Raw genomic sequence first — 12,387 nt, 5'->3', positions numbered from 1 at the left:
TTATCGGTTTGATTTTTTTGGTTTACTCTACGCAGAACGGCTAGGATTCTGCATATTTGGAAACTGGAAATGATTATTGGACAAATTCCTCAGTTTTTCATTTCCTGATTTCAATTATCCACATTTCTTGGTACCATTGCATCAAACTAAAACTCGGAAAATGCCAAGAACACAACAAGCACAAGATTAATATAGATTTTACAAGAATCACGATTGGTGATGGATCAACAAGATATCTACGTAAAGCATTTTACTTGTGGCAAATTTTCGCGGTGGGCATGGTGACACAAATAGGAGCATATTTCTTCTTGGCATCCAAAGACCCTGACTTCGGCTCATTCGCCAGCGCAACTCTAGCAACGGAGCACGCAGCGACCGTAGCCACAGCAAACATCAAGTCCCTCCTAGTGCTGCTGCTCTCCTCATTCTCGTTCGAGGCCGTTTTCTCTGTCTCCCTCGAGGCTCTCACCACGAAGGTGCCACGGCGGGGAGTGGCGGGGAGCTGCTTGGTGGATGCGGAGCCACCCAAGAAAGAGGCTGTCATAGTCATGGAAGCCATTGCAATGCTACAGATGGGATGAGTGGGGGTGTTGGTTGGTAGTTAAAAATGGAGTGTGCCAATGGGTATTACACACTACACTATAACATTAGTGATTCACACAATTTTGATCCATTTTCTTATCTTGAATTGATAAGTGCTTCCAATTGTGTGGTGCCATGTGTGGATTTCTATCTGTAGAAGAAAACATCGGTGGTTCTAAGAGTCCAAGGTGGCTTCGATTTTTCATTTTAGCGTCCACAAATTCCCTTTTGTTTTATCCTTAAAATTTCCAATTTTTTTTAACCAATAAAACATTTTTCCACATGTGAATTAGATATTTTGATGATAAAATCTAAAAGGTATAAGATTTGGTATTTCTTGGTTTGAATTTTCAGTTATCTCAATGAACATCAATGGAAAATCGAAACATACAAAATTATCTTGAATACTGTAAACGTAAGTAACATGTAGGATAATATTTTGGATTGAAAACGTTTTCATTATCCAGAAGAATGTACGGACTCGATAAACATCGAAAATAGATAGAGACTTGACTGATTGAGTTGGCGAGAGGATTTTGTAAGAATCAAGAACTAGCATACCGGTCGAATGCACTCGGTGACTGAGAGGGTCACGAGAACTATAGAGTTTCATTTGAATGAAGTTAAAGAAGAAAAACAAATTACCAACTTTGATCTCTCCGAGTGAAGAAAAGTGATCTTCCCTTTCCATTGAACAAAGCAAAGTCTTTGTAATCCCTTTACCGTTTTTTTTTAAAAAAAAAAAAAACAAGACTTTGATGGGATGAAAAATCGTACAGACAGGTAGAAATATATGTGAACCTCCACAGGTTTTCAATTCAAGAACGGTCTAGAAACGTCAGAATTTCCAGTTAAGCCACAGTTAATGCGACACAATTTTGTGTTCTGTTTATTGTACAAATGGTTGTGTAGAGGTTCACGATGTTTTCTCGCTAGAACATGCACAGAGCAATCAAATCAAACAGCATTAAAAGAAATTCTTCATCTTCAAGCTTTCCACGGTTTCTTTGATGCTATCTTTAAAAGGAATTAACTCAATGCCTAAGCCTTTAACTTTCTCTTTTGAGACCTGGTACTTGGGTGGAAATGGCTTGTCATCAGCACACCTGCATAGAAGCACGAATTTCCAAAAAAGAAAGAATCGCGTGATCCTATATTGTTCAAATACCAAAAAAAAAACGTATGTAAAACAAGTAAGACTCACTTTTCAGGAAGGTGGAAGGTTGGGTACAGCTCACGCAATATTTCCACAATATCTGAGTAGTGTGCGACATTCTCCACCATGCAATATCTTCCACTGGCCAAAGGGTTTTCAAATGCCAGAATGTGTGCATTTGCAAACATCTTTGACTTTGACTTTACCCATCCAAGGTAGCATTTGGGTATGTATCTGCACCTGCACATTCAAAGACAGACATAGAGTATAAAATCAAAAGGTTGTGTTTAGGAACAAGAATTTGATTCTGGTTTTCACGGTGTTGCTTAGGTCCTAATGTTACTTTATCTTGGCCGTGGTCTTACATCCATGTTTAGCACTTTAGGCAATGCTCTATTTTTCGTCCTTGACTTTTAGCCATCCTGAATTGGTAGATGTCTCTGTATCGGTGGCAAAATTCAAAAAGAGAGAGGAAAAAAAAAATACCATTTATTAAGCTCAAGATCGCAGCAGAACTTGTGTTCAGGGTTGGCTGCAATAGTGGACCAATTACCATAGCTGGGTTTATGGTAACCATATCAATTCCCTTCTCTTTCACAAATTTCCAGGCAGCATCCTCAGCCAATGTCTTTGAAAGAACATACCATTGCTATCGAAACGAATTGACCAAAGAAGGTGATAAGAAAGTCAATTTACTTAGCTCCCGAAAAACAAGATCGTCATACACTAAGTTATAAACATGAATGCAAAGAATCACATTTCGTTTCAAAGTTTCGATTAAGACAGGGACATAGTTCTAGTGACTGAAAAAAAAGGTGACAATGCTAGATCCTTACTAACACTTCTCACAACAAATATAGAAAGTGAAGATTCACCTGCGCTTGCCTGCAAAGTTCTGGGTCAGACCACCATGTCTCATCGATTACCACTTCCGGCGATCGAGGTTTATCATTGAAAGCAACGGCAGCCATAGAAGATGTTAAAATAACCCTTTTAACTGATGGCGCTTTAGCGCATGCTCGAAGCACATTGAGTGTCCCTTTTAGTGCGGGATCAATCAATTCTACCTGATGGAAGTGAAAGCTGAATTAATATGCAAATGCTAGCTGAACACAATGAAGTCAGCTGATAGTAGGTAGTAAATATGTTGGAAAAAAAAAACTAAAAGACATAAAATTAAATCTGACCAACACAAGCTTCATTTATATTTTATTCTATCAGACCATAAATTTTTTTATGTACCATTCAAGTGACAATCAAGGAAAATTCCCATCTTTGATTTCCCTCTTAATTCTAGGACTTTTTTTAATAAAATATGGTTCCACAATTATGTGGCCATTTTGATACCTCTAATGCTTCCATAATCATGGAATCCTATTTTTCTTTGGTTTCACCTGAATAGTGCATATTCTTTCATAAACGGCCACACCAAATGAATGAAAAAATAAAAGGGGCAGTAACCTGTGGATCTGTGACTCCATGGTAAAAAGGAGACGCGGTATGAAAAACGCCATCACATCCATCAACGACGGCATCAAAAGACCCTTCTTCCAGTAGATTTGCTTTTATCAATTCAAGTCTCTCCTTGGCCCCGTCAAGTGCTAATAAGTGCTGTGTTTTATTAGGATCATCTGCAGATCATTTCAGAATGTCAATATGTCATCAACAGCAAGATTCTGATGCAACTATAACAGATTAAAAATACAGATTGACTTCTTCACTTTTCACAAATTGTGACATTAACTTGTAAATGCATCAAATTTTAATCCGCCCCCGGCCGCACAAACACACAGTCTTATGGACGGATAGTAGATGCTACCCTTGGGGTAGACCAATCCTTACATCACACGAAAAAATGTGCCCCTGGCCATTGGATCTACCTTAGCATCGAAGCTATCCTCGTTAACACATGACTGCAGGCAAGGCAAAACTTATTTACTTGTAGAATAAAGTATATTTAAAATATACAAGAGAATAGTCATGCGTTCAACTTAAAGATCTATCCCAGGTTCTTCATTTAGTGTCGCTACACGGCAATCAGGGCGAACCCAGAGGAGAACGAAGGGAGCGGTTCCCTCATTAAGAAAAAGCTTGTTTTAAAACCCATATTTCGCCTCATACCTATTGGAGAAAACCCATAAACCGCAGAATCAATCATGCTAAATCATTAAGAATTTGACTGAAAACTTAAGCGGAAAGCGTACATGAAGTCCCTGAATTCTTCAGAACGTGTTTTGATCTTCCAGATCTACGCGCTCTTTCCTTGAGAGAAACTTTTAGTTTTCTCTTCTAAACTATTTTCTTAATGGGGAAGATAATAGAGAACGTGATAGAGCATGATCTGGGGACCATAACCCATATATATAGAAAATGTTTATAATTATCTTCTGATATTACTGTTTTAACCCATCATAAAAACAGGAATTACACTTATGTCTCTACACATTAAAGACTCACAACCTATTAGATAGATTAAAGCCCAATAACTCAAAACCTTAGTTGATCACTTTATTTTGGGCTTAACTTAATAGACAACAAATGCATACTTATTCACATATAAGCCCATATAAATAAAATTGATCCAACAATCTCCCACTTGGGCTATATGTACAATCTTATAATTATGTTTGTTAAATATTCTTATGAGCTCAAAATCGTTGTCATTCCGAAATGTATCTATAACTAATCCGATCCATCAATCACATCAAAATAGAATTAAAGCAGTCTTCGCTACACTCAAGGTAATTGGACCCATCAATGGTCATGTATGCCAACACAACTGAATGACATGGATCATGAAGTTGATAACATGGAAATTTCATGCAATGTGACCGTAACATGCCTATTTCCAACTGGTCCTCCCTCAACCTTATTGAGATCAAACTTTAAACCATAATCAGAGTGTGACTTAACTTGAAATTTATTTCTGCAGAAAATAAATTTACATAACTGTAACTGAAAAAGTCTACAACTGAAAAACATTTAAAATAACAAACTCCCACTAAAACTGAAATTCCTCAATTGACATAATATCCATACTAGCAGTGTGCTCATGAAACTGTTTAGGTGGTAGTCTCTTAGTAAGCGGATCCGCAACCATGGAGTTTGTACCGATATGCTCAATAGACAACTTTCCACTTTGAATTCTTTCTTTAACAACCAGAAATTTGATGTCAATATGTTTTGACTTCGTCGAGCTCCAGTTGTTATTTGAATACATAACTGCTGATTTATCGTCACAATGTATTCTTAGTGGCCTTTCAATGCCATCAACAATACGCAGTCCCGTGACAAAATTTTGCAGCCATATTCCATGATTGGATGCCTCATAACACGCTACAAACTCAACTGCCATGGTGGAAGAGGCTATAAGTGTCTGTTTAGCACTCTTCCAGGAAATGACACCTTCAGCAAGGAGATATATGTAGCCCGACATAGATTTCATACTATCTTGGCATCCAGCAAAATCGGAGTCAGTATACCCAATTATCTCAAGCTGATCCAACCTCCGATATATGAGCATGTAATCCTTTGTTCTCTGTAGGTAACGTAAAACCCTTTTGCCTGCTTTCCAATGTTCCACTCCTGGATTACTTAAATATCGTCCCAACATTCATGTCAATGTACGCAATATCTGGACTTGTACAAACCTAAGCATACATCAGTCTCCCCACTGTAGATGCATATGGAATCTGCTGCATTTCATTTCCCTCGTAATCATTCTTTGGGTATTGTTTGAGACTAAATTCGTGTCCCTTAACCACTAAGGTATCCATTGGTTTACAATCTTGCATCCCATACGCTTGATAACTTTCTCGATATAGCCTTTCTGAGATAAACCAAGAACACCTCGAGAACGATCCCGATGTATCTGAATACCCAGTACAAAAGATGCATCACCCAAGATCTTTCATCTCAAAATTCTTAGCTAGAAATCTCTTGGTGTCATGCAACAACTCTATATCGCTGCTAGCGAGTAGAATGTCATCAACATATAAAACTTGAAATATGCTTACTCCCACTGAACTTATGCTACACACAATAATCGACCAAATTCATCTCAAAACCAAACGAGATGATCATTTGATGAAATTTGAAATACCATTGTTGAGATGCCTGCTTGAGCCCATAGATGGATTTCTTTTATTTGCAAACCATATTATTTGTCTTTGGACACAATTTTTTGGCTGCACCATATAAATCATTCATCAATGTCACCATTTAAAAACGCGGTCTTCACATCCATTTGATGAAGCTCATGATCGAAATACGCCACCGAAGCCATTATAATCCTTAAAGAGTCTTTCGATGAAACCGGAGAGAAAGTCTATTTATAGTCAATGCCTTCTTTCCGTGTAAAGCCTTTAGCGACAAGACGAACTTTATATTTTTCCACATTGCCTTTCGAATCTTTATTGGTTTTATATCCATTTGCAATCAATGGGCTTCGTACCTTTAGGCAATGGGACAAGATCCCATACGTCATTGTCCATCATGGACTTTATCTCCTCATTGGCTCATTCATAGCATGATTCCACTTTTGAGAGTTAGAACTTTCCATGGCTTGACGGAAGTTAATAGGATCGTCTTCCATCAGTCCAATGTCTGCCTCATGTTCTTGAAGAAATAAACGTAATCATCTAACACTGCAATTCTCCGCTCTCTAGTGGATCTCCTTAATGGCATAGGTTGTGGAGGTGCTTGAGTTTGTTCATCTAAAATGGGAGGATCTCTAATATTGTCTTCATGTATTGTGTCTTGGTCAAAGTGAAGATTGTGATCCTGATAAAATTCCAAGACATCTGTGGGAATATTTACATATTCCTCTTCAAAGATAATATCCCTTACTTTATCTCCCTCCGCAAACTCATCATCTTCAAAGAACCGGGCATTTCCTTACTCAAAAATCGACGTACTTGTGGGATCATAAACTTGTACCCCCTGGATCTTTCAGAGCATCCAATAAAATAACAACTGACTGTCGTTGAGTCCAGTTTCTTTTCATTAGGCTTGTAAGGCCTTGTCTCAGCTAGACATCCCCAAATGTGCAGATGTTTAAGACTAGGCTTTTTACCCATCCAAAGTTCATAAGGGGTTTTGGTCGCTGCCTTAGTTGGAACCCTGTTAAGGATATATGCTGCGGTAGTGCTTCTCCTCAGAGTGATTCTGGTAAGGTAGAATGACCGATCATACTTCTCACCATGCCCTTAAGCATTCTGTTTCGTCTTTCATCAACATCATTCATAGAGGGTGAACAAGTTCATAGTTTACTGTGGGACAATACCGCATTCCTCTAGGAATCTAGCAAAAGGTCCTGGACATTGTTCACCTGAACGGTCATATCTACAATAGTATATTCACCACCGCGGTCAGATCTAATGCTTTTAATCTTTAAGCCAAGTTGATTTTCAACTTCAGCTTTATAGTTTTTGAACACATTCAATGATTATGCCTTTTCCAGAATGAGATAAATGAAGCCATATCTTAAAAAATCGTCTTTGAACGTTGTAAAATACTGTTGACCATTCCAAGAAACCGAAGGGAATGATACACAAATATCAGTATGTATAAGTTCTAAGACGCCTGAACATCTGCTGGCTTCAAATCTCCTTTTGTTGGTTTGTTTTCCCTTTATACAATTAACACAATTATTAAAATCTGTGTAATCTAAATGTTCGAGATTTTGTCTCACATAAGTCCTCTTATTTTCTTTTCAGAGATATGACCCAATCTTTTGTGCCATAACGCAGCTGAATTCTCACTGATTAATTTTCTTTTAGTGCCTCTACTTGTTTGCATTGATTCATCAAACGAAACAATAATATCCAAAGCAGATTAATCTTTCAGCATCACTTGGATTTTGGCAATCCAGACAACCCTGCATAGACACACTGATGTGAGTTGTTGCACTAGAATCTATCCACCACGTGTGTCTAGGCAATGAAGTTAATTTAACCTCAGAACAAACCATATTCAGAAGCATACCTTTCTTAGCACGCAAAGCGTGGTAATACTGCATTGCTTCTTCATATGCCCATCACTGCCACAGAAAAAAACAACCGGAACTTTGAGAATCACTAGGATTCTTCTGATGTTTCTTCGGAGTCTGTGTATCCGCAGCTCCCTTATCCTTCGAGGTGGAGGCATAATGAGCACTTTATGTCTTGTCTTACTTCAATCTTTCCTCTTCGTGGACACAGTGCGAGATGAGCTCATTCAGAGACCAAGTTTCTTTCTGACGGTTATAGCTTACCTTGAACTGGGTAAACTGAGAAGGAAGAGATATCAAAACTAGATACACCAACAAGTCCTCAGAGAGGTCAAGCTTCAGTGCTTTCAACCTTGAAGCAAGATGAGACATTTCCATAATGTACTCCCTGATTTTGCCCTTACCCCTGTACGTCATTAAAACAAAGCTTGCCAAAAATGTACCAATTTCAGGCTTTTCACTTTACGCAATCTCTTTTCAAGGTCCTGAAGGAAAGCCTTAGCCGTAGCAATGTTGTTAGACATTGTGCCCCTGAATGTTTCTGGAATGACCCTCTTTATGATCATCATACACATGCGATTCGATCTCTCCCACCTTTCAATTTCTTTTTCATCATAGGTACTCTTATCCGTAACAGCAGGAGGAGAGTCAACCCTTCTCGCAAGGTCCAAATCCATGACTCCGAGAACTATCAATAAATTCTTTTGCCAAGATATAAAATTAAATCCATTTAACATAACAATATAATTAATGTTGAAATGAATATTTGCAGGAGTCAAATCTGAACAAAGAACAAAAACCAAATATAAATGCTCAACCAAATATCCAATAAAATAATTAATAAATTAAAATAATGTAAACCCCATAAACAGAATATCGAGTACTCCTTTAATGTTTCATCTTTGGACAAAAGATTAACTTGTAACTGATATCCTGCTTTAATGTTTCATCTTTGCACAAAAGATTAACTTGTAACTGATATCCTGGTGCAGCAGTCAAACACTGATAGTAACTATCATGTCAAATAACAACCTTCCTTTGGGCATATTATTATTTACATGAAAAATCGAACAACTATCGCATGTTTATCACCACAAGTTCATATGTAATTATATTAAATATTAACCTTACATACACCCAAAATCCTTTTGTATTTCAAAATAAAATTAATTTCCATAAAAGAGATAATATTGACGACAATTTATTTCAATTAATCTATTTTTAAAATTACATATGACCATATCATTATTTGAACAATTGAATATTTAACCTTACTGAATAAACTTGAACCAAAAAAAATCGAAATTCCATACATGTCGACCCGAATCCGTACGGCCCGACCCAGTTACCGTACTCTTTTTTTTACAAAAAAATTATAATCCAAATTTTTCGATTTTCCTCTAAAATATTTTGTTGAACAACACTGGAAGGAAAATAGAAATCTTACTATCAAATCTTTAAAATTTTCAACCAAATCTTTTTAACAAAACTGAAACTTTAAAATATTTAGTTTTCAACCAAAACATTTTCCAGATCTGAAACCATATCAATATATTTTCCAGATCTGAAGTCATATCAAAATATTTTCCACATCTGAAATAATATCAAAAAAGTTTTAAACAAAATTTTCTTTTCCAGATCTTGATCCAAATAATATCCAAAACTTCAAAGAAATCTCAACGATTCAAGCATGAGTGGCTCTGATAACACTTGTCGGGGAAAACCCATAAACTGCAGAATCCATCGTGCTAAATCATTAAGATTTTGACTAAAAACTTAAGGGAAAGCGTACCTGAAGCCATAATACTTGATTCTTTAGAACGCATATTGATCTTCCAGATCTATGCGCTCTTTCCTTGAGAGAAACATTTAGTTTCTCTTCTAAACTATCTTTTTAATGGGGAAGAGAATAGAGAACGTGATAGAGCGTCCTCTGGATACCATAAACCATATATATAGATAATGTTTATCATTATCTTATGATATTCCTGTTTTAGTCTATCATAAAAACAGAAATTACACTTATATCTCTACACATTAAAGGTCCACAACCTATTAGATAGGTTAAAACTCAATAACCCGAAACCTTAGTTGACCACTTTATTTTAGGCTTAACTTAATAGACAATCCACAACACAATCACGTATAAGCCCATATAAATAAAATTGATTCAACAATACACTCCTCTCGCTTCCACTCAAAAGGATTTTCTTGGGTCTGTCCCCGGCTCCAATCTGTCTTCTCAACAGTTGCACCAAAAGGACTTATGAACGCTTCAACAGGAAAACTCCCTCATGATTCACTAAAATGACTTAGCTTGACACGATAAATCAACAATCTAAGATATACTTATCCAACATCGCCTTAGTTTCTACCAAAACACAGGACAAATACAAAGCCTAAAAAAAGAAAAGAAAATGTAAACCCATATTTTCTTGAAGTTGGCGGATAGTTATTTAGCACAAAATCCAGAAACTTTCAACTCAAAAAATCAGAAATACAACACTAAACCAAGTAGAATCAAAGCCCATATCACCAAACGATGTGAGACACACAAAATCGCAAAAAAAAATTAATAATAAGGGGAAAAATCGAAAGTTACAGAACTGGGATCCCTAACAGATGCTTTGACAGTGTAACCTCGCTGCAACAAGAATTTGACAAGCCACGAAGCTATGTATCCAGATGCTCCTGTAACACACACAGTCTTCATCTCTTAATCTTCGTTCTTGTCAATGGATGCCTGATTTCCTCTTGTGACCGCGGTCACTGCTTCAGCTACTCAAGCCAGCTTTGTTTCGGTATATTAATATGGTCTGTTTATTGTTTATGTTACAATCATTTTTTTTTTTGATACCATTTTTAACAGCTGTCTTTGTTGACTACACCTGAGCGGTGCATTATCATGCATCCAATAATTGAGTGGGTCTAATGTGAGATCATGTCACGAATCATAACCTGTGAGATGAGTCAATCTTATCCATATTCACCATAAAAAGTAATAATCTTAGCATAAAAAACAAATACGATCCATGAGACCGGCTCACACAAATTTTTGCCCCAATAATTTGTCTTCACAAATAGTAAATATTTTTTGTAAAATCTTTAAATTATGATTAGTAAATCATTTAACTATTTTTAAAATTTATTAAAATGTGATCTTGTAATAATTTTTATTCATATAATTCTTACTAGTCAAAGTTTTTATACCAAAAAATTACTTTTTGTAGTAAATATGAATATAGTTAATCCATTTCACTATTTTACATAATGTTCCTGATTTAGTTCTTAATTTTCCAATTATCCCAAACTGGTCCTTCATTTTTATTTTTATTTGTTTTCCGGATTTGATCTTCCTGTTAATCTGGTATTTAAAATAGACATCAAGTGACATGTTCAGCCTTTGAAAGTCACATGTTGCACCATTTATTCTCATTTCCCCCTCTATAAAAAATGATCAAGATATTTATTTTAAGATATTGATGTATTATTATATAATGTGTATATATAATATATTACTGACCAACTTATAATAAAATTCATTTAAACAAATAATTTTAAATAATAAATAATACATAAACCTATACTATTTTTTATTTATGTACATAAATATTTAATGATCTTTAAAATATAATCCAGATACAATGTAAAAAAAACAATAAATCATTATGATCTTTAAAAAATTAAACAATAAATCATTGTGATCTTACAAATCGGAAAATAAAATGCATCGAATTGCAATCAAAACAATAAAACATTTGTCAAATCATAATTTTACCACAACATACATAAAATAATACGAACTCGTGCTAAAGAGTTAAAAATGGAAACTTGGAGAAGACAGCGCAACAACAATACAAATTTTTGTGCGGACAAAGATCAAGAATACCAGTTACAGTACCTATAATGATAATAGTCCAGTTGCAAAAATTTGTTTGAGACGGTCTCACGGGTCGTATTTTTGAGACGAGTCTCTTATTTGGGTAATCCATGAAAAAGTATTACTTTTTATGCTAAGAATATCACTTCTTATTGTGAATATCCGTAGGGTTGACCCGTCTCACAAATTAAGATCCGCAAGACGGTCTCACATGAGACACATTCTAGTCCAGTATATTTGAGAGCGAAAATTCAAAAACATCAACACTATGTTGGTTTAATTTTTCGATTCATATCATATGATACTGTATTAAAAATTATATAATTTATATTCTATCGAAATATTACGGTATAAAAAATGTGTATTAATATTGTACCGAAAAATTCGGTATATGAATTGTACCAAATTTTGCGGGTTAACGAGATTTCAGTACGGTATTGATATATATGGTTTATACTAAAAACACATTGTATTTTTTTATTATTTTATTTTAAAATTTTATATATTATTTCGATATTTTGATATATTGCATTGAAGAATTGGAGTTGATATTTAAAAACAATATTATTTCTATTTTTTTGTTTTACTTATTTTTTAAAAATCCATTATTTGTTAAAATTATTAATCCTCATATGTTATCGATTATGATATGATAAAAAAAAAACAAATTTAATAAAATGTAATACTCATATATTTCTCATACAATATAATTTATAATTCAAATCTCGTGCCCGCATGGCTTAGCTCAGTTGGTCAGCAGCAGTGAATCTTGGAGAAATG

The 12,387-nt window shown here is 35.3% G+C and overlaps 2 protein-coding genes across 2 annotated transcripts; both read right to left on the bottom strand.

Moving 5' to 3' along the window:
* Nucleotides 1-250: 250 nt before the first annotated feature.
* Nucleotides 251-559, bottom strand: LOC140808822 (photosystem II 5 kDa protein, chloroplastic-like). Its single transcript, XM_073166112.1, has one exon. It carries the CDS (start codon nt 557-559, stop codon nt 251-253), a length of 309 nt encoding a protein of 102 aa, XP_073022213.1.
* Nucleotides 560-1,372: 813 nt separating this feature from the next.
* On the bottom strand, nt 1,373-10,557 carry LOC140833546 (phenylacetaldehyde reductase-like). Its single transcript, XM_073197880.1, is given in 7 exon segments — nt 1,373-1,688; nt 1,787-1,952; nt 1,955-1,978; nt 2,225-2,387; nt 2,614-2,805; nt 3,200-3,369; nt 10,335-10,557. Coding segments are annotated over 7 exon segments (960 nt in total). The 5' UTR covers nt 10,441-10,557; the 3' UTR covers nt 1,373-1,549.
* Between the last annotated feature and the right edge of the window lie 1,830 nt (nt 10,558-12,387).

The sequence above is a fragment of the Primulina eburnea genome, chromosome 1 (genome assembly GCF_022965805.1).
Source record: "Primulina eburnea isolate SZY01 chromosome 1, ASM2296580v1, whole genome shotgun sequence".
Classification (NCBI taxonomy): Eukaryota; Viridiplantae; Streptophyta; class Magnoliopsida; order Lamiales; family Gesneriaceae; genus Primulina; species Primulina eburnea.
This window is presented reverse-complemented; position numbering and strand designations above follow the sequence as displayed.

Bases quoted from the DNA above. Each gene is read 5' to 3' on its own strand.
- LOC140808822 (XM_073166112.1), bottom strand. From the start codon at position 559: ATGGCTTCCATGACTATGACAGCCTCTTTCTTGGGTGGCTCCGCATCC.